The 21,628-nt window shown below is 43.2% G+C and overlaps 1 protein-coding gene across 6 annotated transcripts in view; it reads right to left on the reverse strand.

Annotated features, from left to right (window-relative positions):
* Positions 1–21,628, reverse strand: part of FNDC3B (fibronectin type III domain containing 3B) — a 339,887-nt gene that overhangs the window by 20,379 nt on the left and 297,880 nt on the right. For all 6 annotated transcript variants that reach the window (XM_034662802.1, XM_034662824.1, XM_011227894.3 and 3 more), the window contains 2 exons: positions 21,258–21,538; positions 8,809–9,021 (listed from right to left, as the gene is read on the reverse strand). In XM_034662802.1, coding sequence (XP_034518693.1) covers positions 8,809–9,021; positions 21,258–21,538 — 494 coding nt within the window. The remainder of the gene's footprint in view (positions 1–8,808; positions 9,022–21,257; positions 21,539–21,628) is intronic.

Here is a 21,628-nt window from a genome sequence, read left to right on the forward strand (position 1 = left end):
ACAAAGACCAACCGAATTTTTTCTCTTTCCTAAATCTCTCTTTCTTAAAGCACCTTCATTTTAAAATTCATTATAGTCAGCCAGAGGCCTTTGGTGATAGAATTAAACACTATGTGTCTTAAGACACAGTGACTGCAGACTACACATTTTAAATGCAACCAAGGACCCAGCACTTAGAGAGCACGCCCTGCCATGAAAAGAGGACAGGAGCCACCCCGCTCTGCTGATCCCTCTCCCTCCCCCTTTTATTTAAGACTATCCAGGGTCAGTGCTTGGGCTCCACCTGGGTTCATGCACTACAGGGCCTGGGACAAGAGGCACTGCCAGAGGCCAACGGGACTCCTACTGGCTTGAAGGCCCTGAAACACACTACTTCAGGGTGCACTGCCCCAAGCCTGGGGAAAGGGAGAGCCCTGGAAGGGGGGAAAATCACCTGTGATGGGGGATTATCTGGAGCAGCGGGGGTGCCTACATAATCAAAGGATGGTCATAAATACCCTCACCAAGACCTCAATCCCTTGATTTCTGACGGGGAGAGGGTGGCCTGGGCAATAACGGGTCCATGACGGGAGACTTTCTGATGCTACAGAAACATGACGAAGTATGTGTAACAGGTGGCACGGTCCCTGGACTATAGTACATGCTCAGTAAAGTCACTAACTTCTGTGTAACAGGTGGCACGGTCCCTGGACTATAGTACGTGCTCAGTAAAGTCACTAACTTCTGTGTAACAGGTGGCACGGTCCCTGGACTATAGTACGTGCCCAGTAAAATCACTAACTTCTGTGTAACAGGTGGCACGGTCCCTGGACTATAGTATGTGCCCAGTAAAGTCACTAACTTCAGTGCCAGTTCAGGCTGAGGCATACGTAGCCACAGGCACCTCTGTGGAACCATATCCTTAAAAGGCATCCTGGAGCCGTGGGCCCATACTGGCATTGCCTCTCTCTACCTCTGCTGCCCACGGCCACGTACCTTGGGTGGCATCAGCCCCATGACCCAGGACTCCTGGGAAGACCAAGAGAACAGGTGTGGAAACACCCAGAGAGCTGCCCCACTGGTTCAGGAGCTGAAGGTCCAGTGGGTGAAAACAATCTTTGTAGTCCGCGGCCTTGAGTTTGAATTTAGGCTCAACAGCCTGACGATCATGGGCTCAACAGTCACGTAAGCTATTTCCACCCGTGTAAAATGGGTGTGATAATAGTGCCTCCCCTCAGAGTGGGTTGAGAATCCAATGGGATCATGCAGGCAGACTCGTGACGAAAAGCCTCGCGCTTGTGGTAACACTAATACTCGTTAATAACAAAACACCAAGGTTTAGGAAAGGTTTACCTTGTTTCTCAACGCTGGGGAAGCCTGAAGGACGCCCCCACAACGGCATCCCTTCCTGACCTCCCCTTTGGCTTTCCGGAGCCAGAGAGGGAGCTGTGCGTGTGAGCCCCGGCCAGCACCTGCTGCTCAAGGCAGACGAGGGTGGGACGCCTGTTCGTGGGACCCGCGGCCCTGGAGTGCCGCCTGTTCGTGGGACCGGCGCATTTTCATGCAGGAAAAGGACAAGTGGGAAGAAATGCTCTCTGGTACTAAAACTACTTGCAAGGGGAAGCAAACAAGGCAGAAGGCTGGGTGGGTCACTGAAAGTTTACAGTCTAAATGAATTCCCGATGGCTTCGGTGCTGACTGTGATGTCTTGAAACGAAACACCGCTAGAGTAGCAAGCACGCGTGGGTTTCAATGTTGCCAATTTAACAGTGATTTAAAACAATGTTCCAACAGATCTGTGAAAACAAAATGACTGCTTGCTCTGCCTGCCTGTCAGAATGCCTCCTTGGTTGGTAAGAAGACGACAAAAACCTTGGCCACAGTGCGTACTCCGTTACCTTCACTATGAACTTGGACAAGCTGATGCTCTCCAGGCTGAGCTTCCAGACACTTGGGATAATAATAATTGTCTTGTTCACCTGGCAGGAATTTTTATGAGAGCCAAGGGAGAGGACCAAGTAAATTCTATAATTTCTTATTAAATATACTCTAGGAAGGCAAAACAACAGAATCTTGACATTTTCAAGAAGTTCTAGGGGAAGGCTGTATTTTAACGTCAGTATTTTAGGTTTTAACGCATTGTGAAAGATGAGTTTTTTGTGCAGTGAAGTGTAACTGAAGGAAGAAATTCAGACATGTTACACCTTTGAATGTTTAAACTATTTTAGAGTGAAATGAGGATATGTAATGAATTCAATTTTAAAATCTATTTCCTTAAAACAGTTTTGTTTCAAAAAAAAAAAATATCCAAGAATGCCCTGGATGGCTCATAACTTAAATTCACGGTAGAAAATGAGACAACACAAAGGTTCTGGTGTTTACTACCTTGTTCCTACCTTATAATCCCCAGGCCCATTACAGGCTGACAGTAGCTCGTTAATATTAACTCCTCACAATGATCCACTCTGCTGACCTAAAATGGCCTCCAGTCCACTAAAAGCTGCAAACGGCACATTTCGAAAGTTGTTCCACAATATCACAGACCAACAGCTGTTAGTAAGCTCAGCACAGCTATATTCCTTAACAATGACGCGTCACTGCCTTCTATTCTTTCTGAATCTCCCTGGGCCGCATGGGCTGTGTGAGAGAGGATCTCCTGCATTACTGAAGCCGTGTTTGGGAATGGAGGATGTTCAAAACAGGCATGGATAGCACGTGTCCTCACTCCACCGAGAACACGGAGTCCTGTCATGTCTATGCAGCAGCAGACGGAAGCAGATGGCATCGTGTGGGGACATCTGAGGCAGGGAAGGTGCGTTTCCTAGGCTGGCTCTGATGTTGGCGAGAGAACCTGTTTGCAGACTGAGCACCTAAGTGCCAAGGAGTTCCCTTCCTCCCCCACGTTCTCGGCTGCGTATGTGCCTACTGGCTCGTGAGTGATCCAGCTCTAATACTTTTTGGTTAGGTTTCGTTTCTAAGAAATAAAATGTCTATATATCTGCCGATGAAACTCTACAGAGAATAAAAAATTCTTTTCATTTTTGTTCAAATTGTATTTCGTTACTGATATATTAAAAAAGTTTATTTTCAAAAAAACGACCTCAAGATGAAGACCCCCCTGAGAACCCAGAAACCCCCCATTCTGCTTTCTTTCCAAGCACATCTCATTTTCAAGGATACTCTTCCCAGAGTCCTTCAGATTTCGGTTTGTCTATTTCTATTTTAATGGGTTTGCCTCAATCTTACCTGATTTAGGAAAAAATGTTGAGAGAAATGCTATCCACTTCCATTCTATTTATGATTAAAGAGATAAAAATTCTGTTTTTAAATAGAAAAAAAAACCCCAAACCCCTGTAATCTGGATTTTTTTAACTTCTGGTCCAATTAAGATCTCTAACAGTTCATTTACCATCACTTACTTTTTTTTTTTTTTTTTTTTTTTTAAAGNCCGGGATCACGCCCTGAGCCGAAGGCAGACGCTTAACCGCTGTGCCACCCAGGCGCCCCATACCATCACTTACTTTTGCCCGTACCTGACGTTTCAGCCTGCAAACCAACTAAGCCAGCAGTATTCTTTATTTTGTAGGCTTAATTTTTATGCTTTCTAAGACAAACACGAATGCTTTTCGCCCATCAATCAGGGACTGGAGACAGGCATCATTAGTTCCATTTTGTAGAGGGAGAAACTAAGGCAAAAAAGTGAAGGGACATGCCTCTAGCCACTTAGAAACTCAGTAATAGATCCAGGATTACAGCAGAGATTTGACACCCCCGTGGAGAACCCAACTGCCTTTCACTGACTGAAGGTAATACAAAAGTGTCTTTTATCCAACAAGGGAGATCATGTGTATCAGGACTATTCCAGAGAAACAAAGAAAACTAGTATCAACAATATGCTTTGAGAAACAGAAGCAGGGGTTGGTTTTGTAATAAGCATACATTAAGAAAGTTCACTTCTCCCGTAGGGCTCATACACCCCGGTGACTTTTATTAGTTGCCTAGTGTGTATTTTTTCAGGGTTTCTTTGTAGAGATTATTCTCTGTCCCTCTCTAACAGTAAACAGTCAGTCATATTGTACACATTAACAAAGCCCTCCAATTTTGCCTGATGAAGGGAAAAGTGTCACGGGCTATGGGCTGAGTTAAATGGAGAGCAACTGGTAATTATCCACTCTATCAGAGCCCTCTGCCCCATCCCCCTTTTGCTGGAAATACATTGGCTTGGAAATATATTGGCTTTAAAATGCATTGGCTATCTGACTGAACCTGAACAACAGATTAGCCATAAATGCATTCCTGGAACTGAAGTTCCTCTCGTCTCAGAGCTGTGTACAATTATCAGGAACATGGACCCAGGAGGGTCAGGACGAGAATCAGCATCAACTCAAATTCTGTTAGGGCAGCATAACGTTTCATTCCAGTAACACAGACAAATGCACCTTCGAAATCATCAGTGCAGCATTACGATCTTAAAATGCATGAGCTGATCTTGTTATTCTAATCCCTGTATTAGGTTAATGCAACATTATGAAAATGTTTACTTTGGGTGTATATTCTTGCGTACACAGGAACCAAAGACATTCAGATCTTCTGTGCTAGATTTCCTAAGAATAATAGACTTAATCACTCTACAGTCACACCAGTATGATTTTTGTTTTTCTGCTGAAATTAAATAAAATCTCTTGTGCTGTCTGCTCATTGCTTCCCATTCACTTATTTTCTCAGCAAGGTAAGTTCCTTATAGGTAGCCACATACCTCACAAGACCAAGCACATTATAGTAATTCAAGAAAAAAAACGATGATTGGGTGATTATAATCTAACTGCTAGGAATAAACTTGGCCTATAAATATAGAGCACTGCTCTGAAGCTGCTACATCAATATGTAGTCAGTGACCTTGGACTGGGAGCCTTGTGAGTCAAAAGCTTGAATACGTGGAAAACAAATGTCCTGTTCAAGAGGCAAAAAATTGTCAACGTAGCAAGTCCAGTTGACCCAGATGAATTCTAGGTTGATTTACCTGAAGGTAAGGATTTGGGCAAGATGACCTTTTGGGATCCCTATTTACATGAAATAGCCCCAAACTTAAAAAGAGCCATGGGTAGAACGAGAATAGAAAGAGGCATGCAGCTGGAGAAAAATCCAGGGCACATTTCTGTGCTTTGCACACTGTATCCTCAGTTTCCACCCGACCCTGAGTCTTTATCACTTGCCTCCAACCTAAGGCTCTTTTGCATGAGATTATATGATTGGGACCCTTTTAAGACTCACTCACCCTATTATCTTCTCTAAGAAGCCTTCTCTGCTCATTTAATTTAAAGCCTATAATCATAAGCTGAAATCATAATAATCATTAAAATTAAATTCAAGTCAACTTATCAAAAACAACCCATTTTTTTTCATCTAGCCAGTGGAAGGCTTTGGTAGAAATCCTATCAGCATAGAAAAGATTTCACTTTTTATTCAAAAACTAAACGTAGATAAAAGCTACCAATGTCTGGCACTTTGGAGGTGCTTGATAAATAGAAGTATCCTTTAAGAAGCTTAGAAATATATTTTTGGCCCAACATTATACTTAGAAATCTGGCTCATTTCAGATTTTTTGATTGAGAACAAATCAGCAAAGCGTAGGTGCAAAACTTTAGGGGTTTGAGACCTTAGGTGGTCACTCTTAAAGAAAGTTAGTACCTGGGGCGCCTGGGTGGCTCAGTCAGTTAAGTGTCCGCCTTCGGCTCAGGTCATGATCCCCAGGTTGTGGGATCGAGCCCTGCGTCAGGCTCCCTGCCCAGTGGGGAGTCTGCTTCTCACTCTTCCTCTCCCTCTGCCCCTCCTCCCTGCTTGTGTTCTCTCTCTCCTTCTCTGTCTCAAATAAATAGATAAAATCTTAAAAGAAAAAGTATCTTTCTTATTTGTCAAAAGCAGAGACTAAGATATGAAGAAAAAAGGGACAGTGTGCCCCCATCATTTGCAAGAGACACCCTTTGGTAAAGGATGTAGCTCACAAATGATCTACAAGGTTTCTGCACTTTCAGGTGAAAAAGGTGGGAAGGGACTCAGAGTTCACCTCCTACTGCTGCCTAGGGCAGACCGATACTTCAGCGGCCAAATCAAACCAACTCTTTAATTTTATAATTACCGAGCATGGAGTTATTAATTTTCATTGTGCTTCTGTTGCAAAACATTTTAAGACTAACATTACTTTCATAGCTGACTAGGACAGCAGGACAACTCACACATCGGCAGTTCTCCCTTTCAATGCCCACAGTGCCCGGTGAGTAAAATAAACCAAAACCACAATTAAGTCTACCTCTGGTTCTCACCTTGGCCACAAGCAGGACATATAATATTTTTGCCACATACATAACAACAACTTATTAGCGGTTAAGGCAGTCAATGCGTACACTAGGGAATATGTATACTTTTCCCAAAAGTCACTACTGTAAATCACTGTGGCAATGAGTTCAATGAAAAATCCACTCCTTGAATGAAGGCACTTACTCTCAGTTGGACAAGCCAGGTCCAAGTCCTAAAGAACCTCGAGGAGACTAGCACAGACAAAAACTACGCTAATCACAAGCATTATAATGCACCCAACTCAGAGGATTTCCCCCTAATCCTCATGAGTCAAGACCCAAAGTTAAACAAACGCTTGGATTTAAGGGGCCAATCCATACAAGTGTTCAGTTTCAAGACACTAAGGAAGGTCATCTTCAAACTCCAAATTAGGCCAAGTTTCATTCTATTAAATCACAGGAAAATTAATCCACAAATAGAACGAGCATTTATTACGCTCTATACTCCCATCACTTTAATAACTTTGAGAGCATTGACAAATCTAATTTAAAAAAGATAAATTAAGAAAAATACTGCTCCTAATGGTAAGTTTTCTTAAATTGCCATTTAAATTTAGCCAAGTCATTTATTTGATTAACGGTGCCATCTTTGGGCCCCCCCCTTTTTAATAGCATGGATTGATTACTAGATTCTGCACTCTCTTCTGTCTGGCATATTTAAATGTCTCATGACAGCATACTTATTTGGATCAGCGTTCATGGCACTTTTATTCTGAGCATCCGTATGAGGCGCCCCCAGCAGATGCCCACCCAGCACAGCGCAGGCCTGCAGCGGGATGCAGCCAGCTGGTCTGGTGCAGAGCCGCTACTCTCCCCACATTCCTGGACGTTAACAGTAGAGGTAACTGCACGAGGAGTTAGGCAACCCCACTCTGATCCCAATTCTGCTACCAGTCTCAACGTTTCTGGCCTCGACTTCCTCTAAAGCAGGGCACAATCAGAAGATACTTTCTAGCGAAGATTCTCTCAATCACCAAAGGAATCCAAAAAGCCCAGGGAAAAAACAAAGGCCCATTTACAAATGTCCCCAATTGCTAGCTTTAAATCAGGATTTCTGTTAGTCCATAATTCTTGTTCTTGCCAGCCCTCTCCAGTCAAGGAGTCCCCTGCCAGTAAAATAATGAACCTGTGAAAATGCACCCAAAGGTACACAGCAGAGTAAGATGAATGATCTTGTCTATGAGGGTGTGTGCATTTAATCTCTAATGAACCTACCAAAAGAAACCTCATTTTCTCTGTGCTTTCTACACCAGCACTAGTTTCCAATAGGACAATCACTTTTTGTTCTTTTATAGTCAAATTACTGGGCTTGACAGGTCCTTCAAAGGCAAGTTCAAACGTCATCTATCTCAAAAAGCTGTTCCTGGTCTTTGCAACCAGATGCTCTCTGCCTCCTCCAGCCTCCCCGAGCGCTCTTCCCCAAGGGCAGTCAAGTTCTGAGACCACTCGGGGGTTGGTATTATGCTGCTGGAGGCAGAGGCTTGTCTTTCCTTGATCTTGGTCTCCACTGCCCGTCCACCTCAAACAGTGCCTTCCACACAGCAGGACTCCACTGCACTGAAAGGAATCGATGTAGTCGGGCACAGGGTGGGGGGCGAGGATGGGACAGGCGTTTCTGTGCTGACTAAACCAGTTTCCTGTTCAGTTAAAGGAGGAGACTATAACACATAACTTGGGAAGGACAGAAATGGTGTTGTGCTCGGCAGATATGCCTTGGGGAAGAGGCGGCACGTGCCCGTTCCATCGGGTGTCTCGGATTTATTCCCCCCCCCCACCTCCTTCACCTGATTCTCTAATTTGGGCTTTTGGTCACAGAACATTCTGTCATCATTACCTTTTACTCTGCATCAGAATTATTCCTAAATACAGTTCAGAGGCCCATCTTCTGATCGGCCATTTTCAGAGGAAATGAAGTTAGGCTGAATAAATACTACGTGAAAGGCTGGATTTGATTTCCGTGGCCAAGAGTATTTCCTGGGTGTGGAGTCTCATAGAACCTCCCGTTGGCGCTGGTTACCTTGACCTTGCACTGCCCACAGTTACAGAGTGCGAGCCCCATCTGTACTTCCCTACAGCTATTTCAGATCGGTAAACATGTCTGGATGGTCACTGAATATTTAAAAAGCTGACATCTCCTCCTGAGTCTTATTTCCCTTTGCACTTGGGACTAACAGAACGCTCTAACACAGCATGGACTTGGGCAGTTTTCTTTTCAGATAATTTCTCTCCATTATCTGGCTTTATGAAAGGAAAAACAACACACAGATGATCACATGTAGCAAATCAGGGTCTTCAGAATGTTAGGTTAGAAAATTCTACATGGAGGATGGAGGGTACAAAATGCAGGACCCCGATGGATAGGAGATCTTTCAACCAGGGGGATGAGTGCTTTATCAGAGGACCAACGAGCGAGTAAGGACTCACTCCGCAAGCCAAAGGCACGGACCCATCCCACGTGCCCGCCCCACCGTCTCACCTCTTGTTTCTGTCCTCCAGCTGCAGGGTGTACACCATGTCATCGGCTGCATGTGTCTTGGGGTTACTGTCGCCCCACTTCAGCTTCAGGCTCTGAGGTCCTGCCGCGGCACATTCGAGCCGCGGAGGCAAGGGTGGTAATGGCCGAGTTTTGGCCCTGATGAACTGACTGAACGGTCCAGCTCCGATTTCATTGATGGCCTGAATTCTGATCCTGGGAAAAGGGAAAAAATACAAACATTGCAGATTTAAGCAGCAAGTAATTCCCCATTTCAAATAAACATTGTGTGGAGTATTTCTAAGGTGCTTCTAAAGCAGCATTATGGAATAAAGAAAAACAAGCTGAAGTAATGCAGGACAAATAGACAACAGAACAGCCCGGAAAACAGATTATATGTATTCTCCCTTCCAAAAAACAGCAAAAGTGCTTTGGCAAGATATCTCTGAGTTCTTTAATTAAAAAAAAAAAAGTCTATTGTCTGAGGGAAGACATCCTGGAGATGTGCTACTGTATTTTGCTGTAGCCGCCTGTTCACTGCCTCAAAGTCGGTTTTGGAAGAGAATGGGCTACAAAGAACAAACGAAATAGGAAAGCAAAGGAGTCGCCTCCAGAGTTTAAAAACCAAGGACAACTCTTCAACAGGACATTTCTCCAGCCTCACCCACAATCTCTGCAAGTCCATAACCAGACCTCGTGTGCAGACACTGCTGGTAATGGGGTGTCATTCAGATGAGCAAAAATCTTAACCGATGTTTGCGATGTGAAGCGTTACGGATAATAAAGTTGTATTAACACCGCCCCCATAGTCTATGTATTTAAAATCAGGGTTATAACTTATAAATAAAATAATATCCTATTCTTACTCTTTTTGCTTGTTCCTTGATTTCCTGACTAGTTGACTGCAACAGCCCTCCAAGGTCTTCATACAACACAAGGACAGCACTGCCCCACCCTCACTCTCAACACTGCTCCCTGCGGTGACTACAGGCTCTGGAAGCTTGTTTCCTCCTGGCCTTCGGCAGCCTGCACACCCCGGTTCAGGCTTTCCTCCTCTCCTTCTCAGACCAAAGGTCTCACGCCACAGCCCCACCACCCCTCCACCTTGTTCTTCCTCTCTTCTCCTCTACGGTATGGACAGTTTTCTCAGTAACCTGACATTTCTTTTTTTTTTTTTTTAAGAGTTTACTTATTTATTTGACAGAGAGAGAGACAGCCAGCGAGAGAGGGAACATAGGCAGGGGGAGTAGGAGAGGAAGAAGCAGGCTCATAGCAGAAGAGCCTGATGTGGGGCTCGATCCCAGCAGACATTTCCACACGCACTCCCGGGTCTGCCTCTCCCCCAGGCCTCCAGTGGAACCCTCCACCCAGGCCCCAAAATACATGACAATAAAAAACAAAGTCAGAGATAAATTCTTAGGAAACAGATCAACTTAAAATATTCTTATAATTTAGTTTTATGCACTTCTCATTTACAGTGATTACTGGTTACCCTTAACTAGAAAATGCTGTTTAGGTGCTATAATACCCAAATTGCAAATTAGCATTAATTCCTCAAAGGTATAGATTACATAGTTCTTCAAGTCAGTCTAATAATGTGCCCGTGGACTGTGGAGAAGGAAGCAAAGCTGCGGTACCTACAGGTGAGAGGAAGCAAGCACAGCCCGCCTGTTTCCCCACTGATGTGCCCATTAAAGCGGGACAAAAGAAACGGAGCAGCCATTTAAAAGCTCCGAATGGTAAATGGTAGCTGGAGGATCTGGGGAAGAATGTAAACTACCACCCAACCAGCAGTGAATTCACCACTGTTTCCGCTCCGTGACCCCCCAGACTGGATTCAATGCAGCCTGAAATCTAGGAGGAGACATCTGCATGGACCGAGGGCTCTAACGGAAGGAAGCCTGGCTCAAGGAAAGGGTTCTCTGGATGCTCAGAGGGCAAGGGGAAAATCCCTATCCTTTTTCTATTCTGCATTCTCTTACTCCCCAGCCCTTACACAATTCCTTCTGATCAACAGCCTAAAGAAGAAACAATAAATGATCCTATCACGTGGTACAGAAAAAGCACCTAATGGAATCCAACTTCTATTCATAATGCAAAACTTCTCAGAAAACTTGGGACAGAAGGAAACTTTGTCAACCTGAAAAGGGCATCTACAGAAACACCTGCAGGTAACATTATACTCAACAGTGAAAGCCTAAATAATTTCTAAGACCAGGAACAACGCAAGGATATCTACTCTCAACACTCCAACTCAGCTTTATGTCCTAGAAGTCTCAGACAGTGGTGGGAAAAATGGCATAGAGATAAGAAAGAAACCAAAACTACAAGACACTGCCAAAAGTCTTAAAGAAGACCTAAGCAGAGAGAGGCATTCTGCGTTCATGAATTGAAAGACTGCAAAGAAAAAAAATGTCAGTTCTCCCCACACTGATCTATAGAGACAGTCCAATTCTAATAAAATTCCAGCAGGATTCTTCTTAGTAGATCCAGAGAAGTTGATTCTCAAAGTTATGTGGGAAGGCCAAAGAACTAAAATTGCCAAACACAAAGTTGAAAAGTAAGTATAAAATTGAAAGAATCATACTTTCTGATTTAGGACTTACTATAAAGCTACAGTTATCAAGACAGTGTGGTAGTGGTAAGAGACAGACACACAGATCAATATAAGAGAATACAGACACCAGAAACAGAACCACATAAATACGAATGACTGATTTTTGACAAATGTGCAAAAGTAATTCAATGGAGAAAGAGTAGTCTTTTTAACAAATGGTGCTGGAACAACTGGGTATAAAGAGGAAACAAAACCCAATCTAAATCTTGTATCTTATTCCAAACTTAACTCAGGGCGGATCATGGATCTAAACATAAACTGTAAAAAACAAAACTTTTAAGAAGAAAACAGAAGAAAATAAACAGTATTTGTTACCTAGAATTAGGTGAAGAGTTTTTACTCATGATGTGAAAAGCATGAGCAAGAAGGAAAGAAGGAAAGAAAGGAAGGAAGGAAGGAAGGAAAGTTGGGACTTGAATCAAAATTAAAACCACCTGCACTAATGTTAGGAGAATGAAGGCAAGCTACAGACTGGGAGGAAATATGTACAAATTATATATCTGACAAAAGGACTGTATTCAGAACGTACAAAAACCTTTCCAAACGTCAACAGTAAGAAAACAACTAACCGCATTAAAAATGGGCCAAAGACTGGCAAATAAGCACACGCACAGTTAATATCACAGGCTATTCGGACAACGAGACTTACAGCCACGATGAGATACCATTACATCCCTATTAAGATGATTAAAAAACCGCAATACCATGCTGGCAAGGATGAGAAGCAACTGCAACTCTCACATATAGCTGGTGAGAAAGCACAAGGGTGCAGTCACATCGGAGAAAACAGGTGTCCTATATAATTTCTTATAAAGCTTAATACACATGCATATGACCCAGCAATTCTACTTCTTGATCTTTAGAGAAATTACAATTTATGTTCGTACAAAACCTGCACACAAATGATTACAGCAGCTCTATTCATATCACCCCAAACTGAACAAATATCTGTCTTATAGTTTGGGATGCAGCAAATACTTATCTCTGATAAAGTATAGCAAAAATTCCACTAAAAAGAGCTGTTCTTTTCCCAGATTCTATTAAACGTGGGGCTCTCTCTGGGCTCTTGTAGATATAACCTTGAAAGACTAAAATAAATTCTGCCTCACCTCTCAACAGAAGCCTCACAGCTTTATGGTGTTAATACAGGAATTTTTTTTCTGTGATTGGATACGAAGAAATTTTTCTGCAACTGGAGAGGAAAAATCTTTTTAAAAAGATGCTCATCATGGTGGTTGGAATTACCTTTTTTCTCTTCTTAGGAAACGAGAATTAAGCCAGACATTGTTTTAGCCTTTCTTCAGCGGTGTGACAAATTTCCTCACTTACAAGGTTTGTATTAACGTCTTTCTACTGTCCAGGCTGCCATTCCCTCCCTTTATTGTAGGTACAGGTATTTCTAGAGCCCAGAGTCCAAGATGCTTTCTTCTCTTTGCTTGCTCATCGTCCAGAGCCCAGCTGCCTTGAAGTCCAAGTGACCCTACCGCTTTGCTCTGTGCAGCCCAGGCAGCCCCGAGCTACTCAAATAAACAATAGGAAGCAAGGTAATGGGTTGCTTAAGATTGTTATTCGGCTCAAGAAAAAAAATGAGAGAGCTGACTCATTTAGAAGAATTAAACACGAGTTTACAAAATACAAGTATCGAGATACAAAAATAAATTATTAAATAGATTTAATATTTGACTTCTTTGTAAATTCACTTATTTCCCCAAAGCTTCTATATTATTTTGACAGGTTTTATGTTCCTTACATTGAAGCTCTACGGTTCTCTGACCTCTTACTGATACGTATTTGGTAGGCACATAATCTTGGCCTTAATGACACACCACCGGCACCACAAGAATACTGTAGTGCATTTTAACCCTCTTTAGCAGTGAAGCCTCTTTGAAAATCCTCCTCACTTTGGTGTGACCTTGGGTAATAGTTTCCTTATGTCCAAAATGGGTATACTAATATCTTTGCTGGATTTACAAACCAATTTGATTACTTAATTAAGATAAGGCATATAGGAAGCATTTCCCATTTTTAGATATTTTCTATTTCACCATACGACCAGAAAAGGATTCATGATGGGCAAAAGCACTTTGGTGAACTTTAAAGTGCTAATTTCTGGAGTTGCCATTCTTAGGACTTCTTCTGAGACTGTCATTCCTTTCCCAAGGAAAGAACTTGGGTCGAGCATCCATGAGGAGGGCACGGCGCTGGGCATGCAAACGTGTGGCCTCATTTGGGTTGATTACCACCAACTCACTTTATGACTTGAGTCATTTGTTAATACCATCTATGTTTTTCCTTCCTCCAAATTATGGCCAAGGAACCAGGAAACACCTAAAGGAATTCATGTCTCTGTAAAGCATCCTCAGAAGGGGAGGGAGAGGCAGAGAGCTGGGATACAGATGAAAGTGTCAATAACCCACTGCCGCGGGCCACGCTGAGAACCGGCTCTGCTCACAGGACTGTGCTTGGAGCAGCAGCCAGTCTTTCCTCTTTCAGAGAGGAGAAAACTGCAGTTAAACTCAGAGAGGTTAAACAGCTCAACTTTAATGACACAGTGATTCCTGGTGTTGAAGCCTAAATTCGATATGTACAACAGTATCCCTAATTCCTAGGCTGAGCCCCTGAGGTAGGAATTACTCTATTTTACAAATGAAGAGACTGAGGCCTGGCTGGGTTCAGCCATGTGCACTGAGCTACACAACAGAGGTCAGATCTGGTGTGAACTCTGTCTTTTTTAGGCTCACAGTCTTTCGTCCATTCCGGCACACCATAGTCTCCGAGCATAACTGAGTCAAACACAGTTTCTGATCTAATCAAGAGGTAATTTTAATTCAGACCACACTTTCAGTTCAACAACTGCCTTTTGCCAGTAAAGTGGGCATCTAGAACAGTAAAAAATAAAAATAAAATTGTTTTTACATTATTTAAACACCTTTTGGCCTCGAAGTCAACTACTTAAATTTTAAAATACCTCAACTTATCTACATTTTTACACAACACATTTTGTTTCAGTAAAAATGCACGGTTCTCTTCTGTGTGGCTGATGCACTGAACTAACATTCCTTAGTTCTAATGACAAAGTAAAACTCAAAACTGAAATACAACTGAGGAACTGATGAAATGAGGCCATGCATGGGGCACCTAGCTGACTCTCTCAGTCTGTAGAGCGTGCAACTCTTGACCTCAGGGTTGTAAGTTTGAGCCCCACACTGGGTGTAGAGATTACTTTAAAAGTAAAATCTTAAGGAAAAAAAAAAAGAAAGAAAGAAAGAAATGAGGCCATGTCTTCTTGCATTTTGGTAAAAATATTACATACTCTGAGCCCAGGAAGCTGAGAAAGCTGAACAAGGACTATGATAGTTGCTGTTTATTTGGGAGCGAAAATTGCAGTGTGAAAATAATTTCCTAATTCCAGTGAGAGCTCACTCTGGACTAATGAGCAAAACAAACACTGACCTGAGGAACAATTCCAAGAATTCACTTCAGAAAAAACTGACTTTCAAGTTTTATTAGATAAATTAATGTCTACCCCAAACCCAAACTTGAGAATTTTCTCTTTAGTTGAAGTAATATGTTAATCTTGAAATTCAGATAGAATCTCCAGGCTTCTCCTTCTTTTTTTTAATGCATTGTATCAGTTTCTAAAATCTTAAGCTCTGCAAATTAAGTATAAGGGAGATGGAATTTTGCCTTCCAATTAAGGGAAGTGATCTGTAACTCTTGAGAGACTCTATGTTGGCCAGGCTGATGTGAAAAACAAGTGCCCAGCAGTCTGCCGTACCCGTCACTACACCGATCATTCTGAGCAAAGACATTCAATTAAGAAGCACATTCTTTATAGCTTTTGATTGAAAGATCCACTAATAAAATATCTTCTACTACTACTAGTTGTAGGTGCTACATACATTCAGAAGATCGTAGCCTTCCAGGGGCGCCTGGGTGGCTCAGTCAGTTATGCGCTGGACTCCTGGTTTCAGCTCGGGTCGTGATCTCAGGGTGGTGAGGTCGAGCCCCCTGTGGGGCTCTGTGCACAGCGTGGAGTCTGCTCGAGTTTCTCTCTCCCTCTCCCTCTCTCTGCTCCTCCTCCCCATGCTCTTTCTAAAATAAATCAATCTTTAAAATAAAATAGTAATAAAAAAAGAATCATAGCCTTCCACAACACATTTTATACACACACACACACACACACACACACGCACTCAAATTTCTGACACTCCACATGTGAAAAGAAGAATGACCTTCAAAACGAAACTTCCTCAACTGGGGAAAGTGACTTCTCAATCCTCATTAGCCATCCCAGTACTCAGGGCGTCTCCAGTGTGAGGCTGGGGGCAGTGAGGATAGCTGGGAGGAGAGGCCTAAGAGCAAAAGATGGAATTTTTTATACCCCACCTCTCCCCACAACCTGCCGTCTAATCATTGAGGACAAAAATATGAAAGAAGGGAATAATCGTCAGATAACTTCTGAAGGAATATAAAATAGTAGCTAAATTCAGGAAACCTCTGGGGGACATGACGCTGTCGGAGTAAAGGGATTCAGTGCCTGTGCTACCTTCTGTCTCCAGGCACTCAGACTTGCCTTCCACAGGGAGCCAAAACTTCAACGTCTTCCATTGCTTAAGAAATGATGCCAGGTTCCCACAGACCTACAATCTGGTCACAACCCACTTTGCAGCTCATTTCTTCCCTACCAAACATTAGCAACAGATCATTTACTGAGTGCTGACCTACTGTGTGTCAGTTCCTGTATGAGGTGCCTGGAATCCTATCTAAAACACTCCCTACTAGGTAACTAAAGGTATTATCTCCATTTTACAGATCAGAAAACTGAGGCACAGAGAGAGCTTAAATAACTTGCCAGAGGTCACAGAGACAGTAAGTGAAGGACCCAGGACTGAAGTCAAGCTGTTTGACTTAGAATTTGTCTCCTAATACAGCCCACCTCGTCTTGTTACAATGAAATGATCGATGATTCCCTTTTTGACAGGCTAACGTAGTGTTTGACATATAGTAAGGACCCAACAGATGTTATTTTCATCTCTGTTTTACCTAGCAAAAGATCATAAAAGAGTGTAATGAACAAAACTACCTTAAGTTTTAGTCATTTGGTAGCTTGGTATGAGTCAGACACATAATGAGGTTGCCAAAAGAAGTAATCTTAGGCAATCTTCCTAACTGCTCAATATGGAGAACACAGAAGGTGACAGTCTGGCTCTGCTATGAGCCAGCCAACCAGACCATTCCTGGAGGTCTGGGCACTACTCATTAAAGAATCCGTCAAGAAACAGAACGCACCCAATGAAGAGGGTGGAGGAGCTAACTGAAAGCCCATGCTAGTGAAGACGGATCTGAACGGAGTGACATTGGAAGACAGCTGACACTGTACGACGGTGATGTCTAGAACCCCTGGGTCCTACGAAACCACAGTCTACAGGAATGGGGCTCAGACTTCTGTAGGTTGCAAAAGCTGTCCAGGTGATTCTCATATACACGAACATCCAAGAAGCACTACTCTAGGGCAGTTCTTAAACCAACATGCACCAGAATCTCGCAGGGCTAGTTAAAGCAGAGTGCCGGGCCTTACTCCTAGATTTCGGACCGAGCAGGTCTAGTGGAGGGCCTGATAATTTGCATTTTAGCCGGCTTCTAGGTGATGCTGATGCTGCTGGTCTAGGACCCACACTGTGATAACCACTGCTTTAGAGGAAGGCCCAGACCAACTGAGCGGATATGGATGTACAGAAGTTTCGACAAAACATAATGGAAACGCTATAAAATTAGTTATTCACAAATGAAATGGACTGCCTGGGGAGCTGAAGTTGGAACCACCGCTTGGTCACTGGAGATCCTCGAGCCAGGGCACTGGGAAGGGGTGATACCAGGTGATATTCTCTCTCTCCGCTCGTACAGCCTATGACACCATGTGTCAAAAGAAAGCTATGTCTCTGTTTCTGTTTTCAGTAACATTTTCTTCTCCTCAAGCCAAAACACAAACTCAATTCCAAACTCAGTTCTAAGCTTAAAAGTAATGCCCTTAAAAATAGCATTGTAATTCCAACCAAATTCCCCATAGGGTGTCAGTAAGCCAGGGGGGAGGGCAGTTTGTAAGCACCAATGGAAAAGCAACAAATCCACTAAAAACCCTTTCTGTGTCAGTAGGTTTGCTTACAGAGGTGAACGTTTCTCTTCTGGCAAAACAGAGAAAGACAAACTCAGCTGAGAACAAAGTGTAACTGCTGAAGTTTAAAAACAAACAAAAGAAACAAGCGCTTTCTCCGAACTCCATAGCCTGCTTAAAATGTTTCCTTCCACGCTTTTGTCTAGAACATCATGACCTGTTCACTTATCTTTTAACCAATTTATGGAACAGAAAAAGGTGAGGTAAAGGTTGATTGGACCGAAATTACACCCTTAGCTACTTGAAATACTCATTTTGTATTTCATTATAACTACGGCAATTGTGTTTTTGAAACATATAATGAACAAGACTGTGGGCTGGTCAGACTTCTACAACGGAGTACCCAATTATGTACTAGTCTGAAGTTGTACAAAAATATCTTAAATGTAAATAACAACCTTAATATCTTAAATAGGAAACGTCCAATTTACTTATTGCTTGGAGGACAATGACTGTTTTGGAAGGAGGGGGAGTAAGGGGCGGCAAGAACACACAGTACAGCTAGAGCCAAAGATTGATCTTTTCTAAAGCCGTTCCATTCTCATGCAATCTGTCAAAAATGGGATCTACCGAAACTACCCTGCAGGTTAAAGCGGGACTTTCCACATTCAGCTCAATATACTAGCCCTGCATATCAATACTGAATTGTTTAGGCTACATCCACTAAATAATTTTAAAATCGTCTTGAAGTTTTACCATCCAAATCTAAACTCATGCTTCCACAGTCTCTACATTACTAAAACATTTCATCCTCTCTAAAACAGATTTACCTTGAGAGGGATTTTAGATTTTTTTTTAAAAGATTTTATTTATCTATTTGTGAGAGAGCGAGAGGGAGAGAGTGCGCGCGTGCACAAGCAGAGAGAGGGGCAGAGGCAGAGGGAGACGCAGGCTCCCCGCTGAGCAGGGAGCCTGATGTGGGGCTCGCAGGGCTTGCTCCCTGGACCCTGAGATCATGACCTGAGCTGAAGGCAGATGCTTAACCCACTGAGCCAACCAGGTGCCCCGAGAGGGACTTTTAAACATATCTTTAAATAAATCATTTCTGTGGAAGATATTTTTGGTAATTTCCACTGTAAATGCCACTTCATCATTAAGCAAAGATTCCTGTATGTGTTCCTTCATTCAAATCTCTGAGCTGGAGATTTCTTTCTCAAAGTCATCAGACTGTACATTGAGTAAGAAGAGTCAGCATTCCCCCATGATCAGATCCTTCCACGAACCTTGATGTTTTAGTCACTTACACCACCTTTAAGGTAGGCGTAATGTCTGGAAGCAACAAAATTCTTGGGCTAACATCTTGCCCTAAAAGACCTTTTATAAAAAAAGACCTTTTATGGTTTCTGATCCCAACATCCTGAGAGCTGACCTGAGGGTTTGAGTTCACTCTGGCGTAGACATGGGTGTGGATCAGAATGGACGCAAAACTCTTCTGAGTCCCTGAACCAGTGTGGCTTCTTCCGAGGTTTTTCAGCCAGAGGGATTAGGTCAGGCGATATTCTGGCCAGCTGGGGAATGACATTCCCTTGGTCATTTTCCCCAGGGGTACACCTCGTGGTGAAGTTTCCTTAGAGCGTCATCACTGGGGAAATTCCCTGAGGTCAAGGTGTGGATTTAGTCATCCCTGGATTTCCACCGCACCTGGTTAGAGTGCTCTAGACACAACAGACACTGGGCACGTGTCAGCAAACAAGCGTGAAGGCTGGTTTTTTTGAGAATGGCTAAAAGGCAGAAAATGAAAGAACGCTTTTGGCCTGCCTCTTCATCTAAGTCAGTCATATCCCACTTTAGTTTCTTTCTCAAGTCCCTCTTCAAAGCATTCCGATCACACTCTGACCCTGGGTCTTCCTCTCTGGAATACCAACACGATTTTGTAGTTTTATTTTCAGCCTGTGATGTCACAATAACCTACGGTCCTACCATTGCTATTTAAGTGTCCCTCAGCTCTGTGAGCACTCTGACGGCAAGGGTAGAGTCTAGTATTGTTTAACAGACCCACGGTGTATGTAGTACTGTACCCAAAAGAGATTTTTTTAAAATAGTGAAAGAAAAGGGGCGCCTGGGTGGCGCAGCGGTTAAGCGTCTGCCTTCGGCTCAGGGCGTGATCCCGGCGTTATGGGATCGAGCCCCCACATCAGGCTCCTCCGCTAGGAGCCTGCTTCTTCCTCTCCCACTCCCCCTGCTTGTGTTCCCTCTCTCGCTGGCTGTCTCTATCTCTGTCGAATAAATAAATAAAAAATCTTAAAAAAAAAAAAATCTTTAAAAGAAAAAAAAGCCAAAAAAACCCCCATCATTGCTTTTGAAAAGTAAAATAAATCTAGTTATATAAGTCAATTTTTTAATTTCAAGATTCTATTTATTTGAGAGAGAGAAAGAGAAAGCATGAGCAAGGGGAGGGGTAGAGGGAGCAGCAGGCTCCCCGCTGAGCAGGGAGCCCCATGTGTGACTTCATCCCAGGACCCTGGGACCATAACCTGAGCTGAAGGCAGACGCTTCACCGACTGAGCCACCCAGGCGCCCCTCCCTAGGTAAATCAAAAATGCATTTAATATACCTAACCTACTAAACACTGAAGCTTAGCCTAGCCCATTTAAACATGCTCAGAAACACTTACATTAGCCTACAGCTGGGCGAAATCCTCTAACGCAAAGTACTGTATACTCAAGGATTAAGGATCTTCTGTAATGTACTGCGTACTGGTCTGAAAGTGAAAACCAGAAAGGCTGCAAGGGTACAGAAAGGTTGCAAACGCAATGGTTGCTGACGATCCCGAGTGCGTGGCTGGCCTGGCTGCTGCGGCTTGCTGCCACTGCCCGGCATCCTGGGAGACAGGATCAGACCCCATAACCGCTAGCCCAGGAACAGATCGAAATTCAAAATCTGAGTCCAGTTCCTACTGAATGTGCACTGCTTTCCTGCCATCGTAAATCAGAGCAGTCTGGAACCTGACAAAGGATGATGCTCTGAGAAGGCCCACCTCAGTAACCACGGCTGTTCCTGGACTCTTCTAACACTAATCGCACGCTTTCCGTTTTCAAGGAGTTAAGGCAACTTGGACATAGAGCTAAATAATTTGAAATTTTAAGAGGCCAAGTTGGAGAAAAAGATGCGTGAGCAGAGGAAAGGGAAGCTGCTGGCTCTCAGAGAAGAACTCCGGGTGGGGGAGAAAGACTGCAGATGCTAATTGAGCTTTGCTCAGTAGTGTGTAATGTAACTTTTTTCTTTGGCCCCTTACAACAACCCTGAGTAAAAGCTACATCACGAATGCTTTGTAACACTGTGTCTGCTTTTGGGGAATCAAAAGAATGGTGGAGCCCGGCTTCAGAGGTGAGCTAGTACATGCTGAGCACAGAGGGTGTCTGCAGTGACACGAGTCACAGTAAAAGCACAAAGTTTGAAAGTGGCTGCTAAGAGACCAAGAGGGAAGAACTAATTTAAAGCAGCAGGTAAAATTCCCCCTCCAGGGTTAGGAAATGTACAAATTTGTAACTGACTCACAAAGTACAAAGCTACAAGTTTTAAAGATGTATTTGCATTTAATACCCTTAAATATATTAAGAATGATTAGAATTCACTCGTTTGGCCTTTAGAACCTGAAGGGTCTATAGTCCCAAGTACTGATGTGTTGATGCAACTGTATTTCTGCTTCCCTGCACTCACCGGTAGGTGGTTTCTGGAAGGAGGTCTTTTATAACATAGGTGGTGGTATTGCCCACGGTGATGCTAGCGTCTCCAAGATCAATATTGTAAGCAAGGATTTCAGATCCATTATTGCACGGCTCTTCCCAGTTCAGTACAAGGCACACAAAAGGTGAATCAGGGTAGGCATTGAGGGTCTCCTCTTCCAGGACACAGAGAGTGGAGACAGGGTCAGGGGCAGATGCTGGTGTCTGGCAGAGGACAAGCTCACTATATGGTCCTGCTCCAGCTTGATTGACAGCCTAAAAAGACAAGAGCAAGACAAAGTCCACATTACCCCAATGTAAATTCTAATGCCTCCATGTTAGGTGCTGCCACATAAATGTAACAAA

Source organism: Ailuropoda melanoleuca, chromosome 1, assembly GCF_002007445.2.
Source record: "Ailuropoda melanoleuca isolate Jingjing chromosome 1, ASM200744v2, whole genome shotgun sequence".
Taxonomy (NCBI): domain Eukaryota; kingdom Metazoa; phylum Chordata; class Mammalia; order Carnivora; family Ursidae; genus Ailuropoda; species Ailuropoda melanoleuca.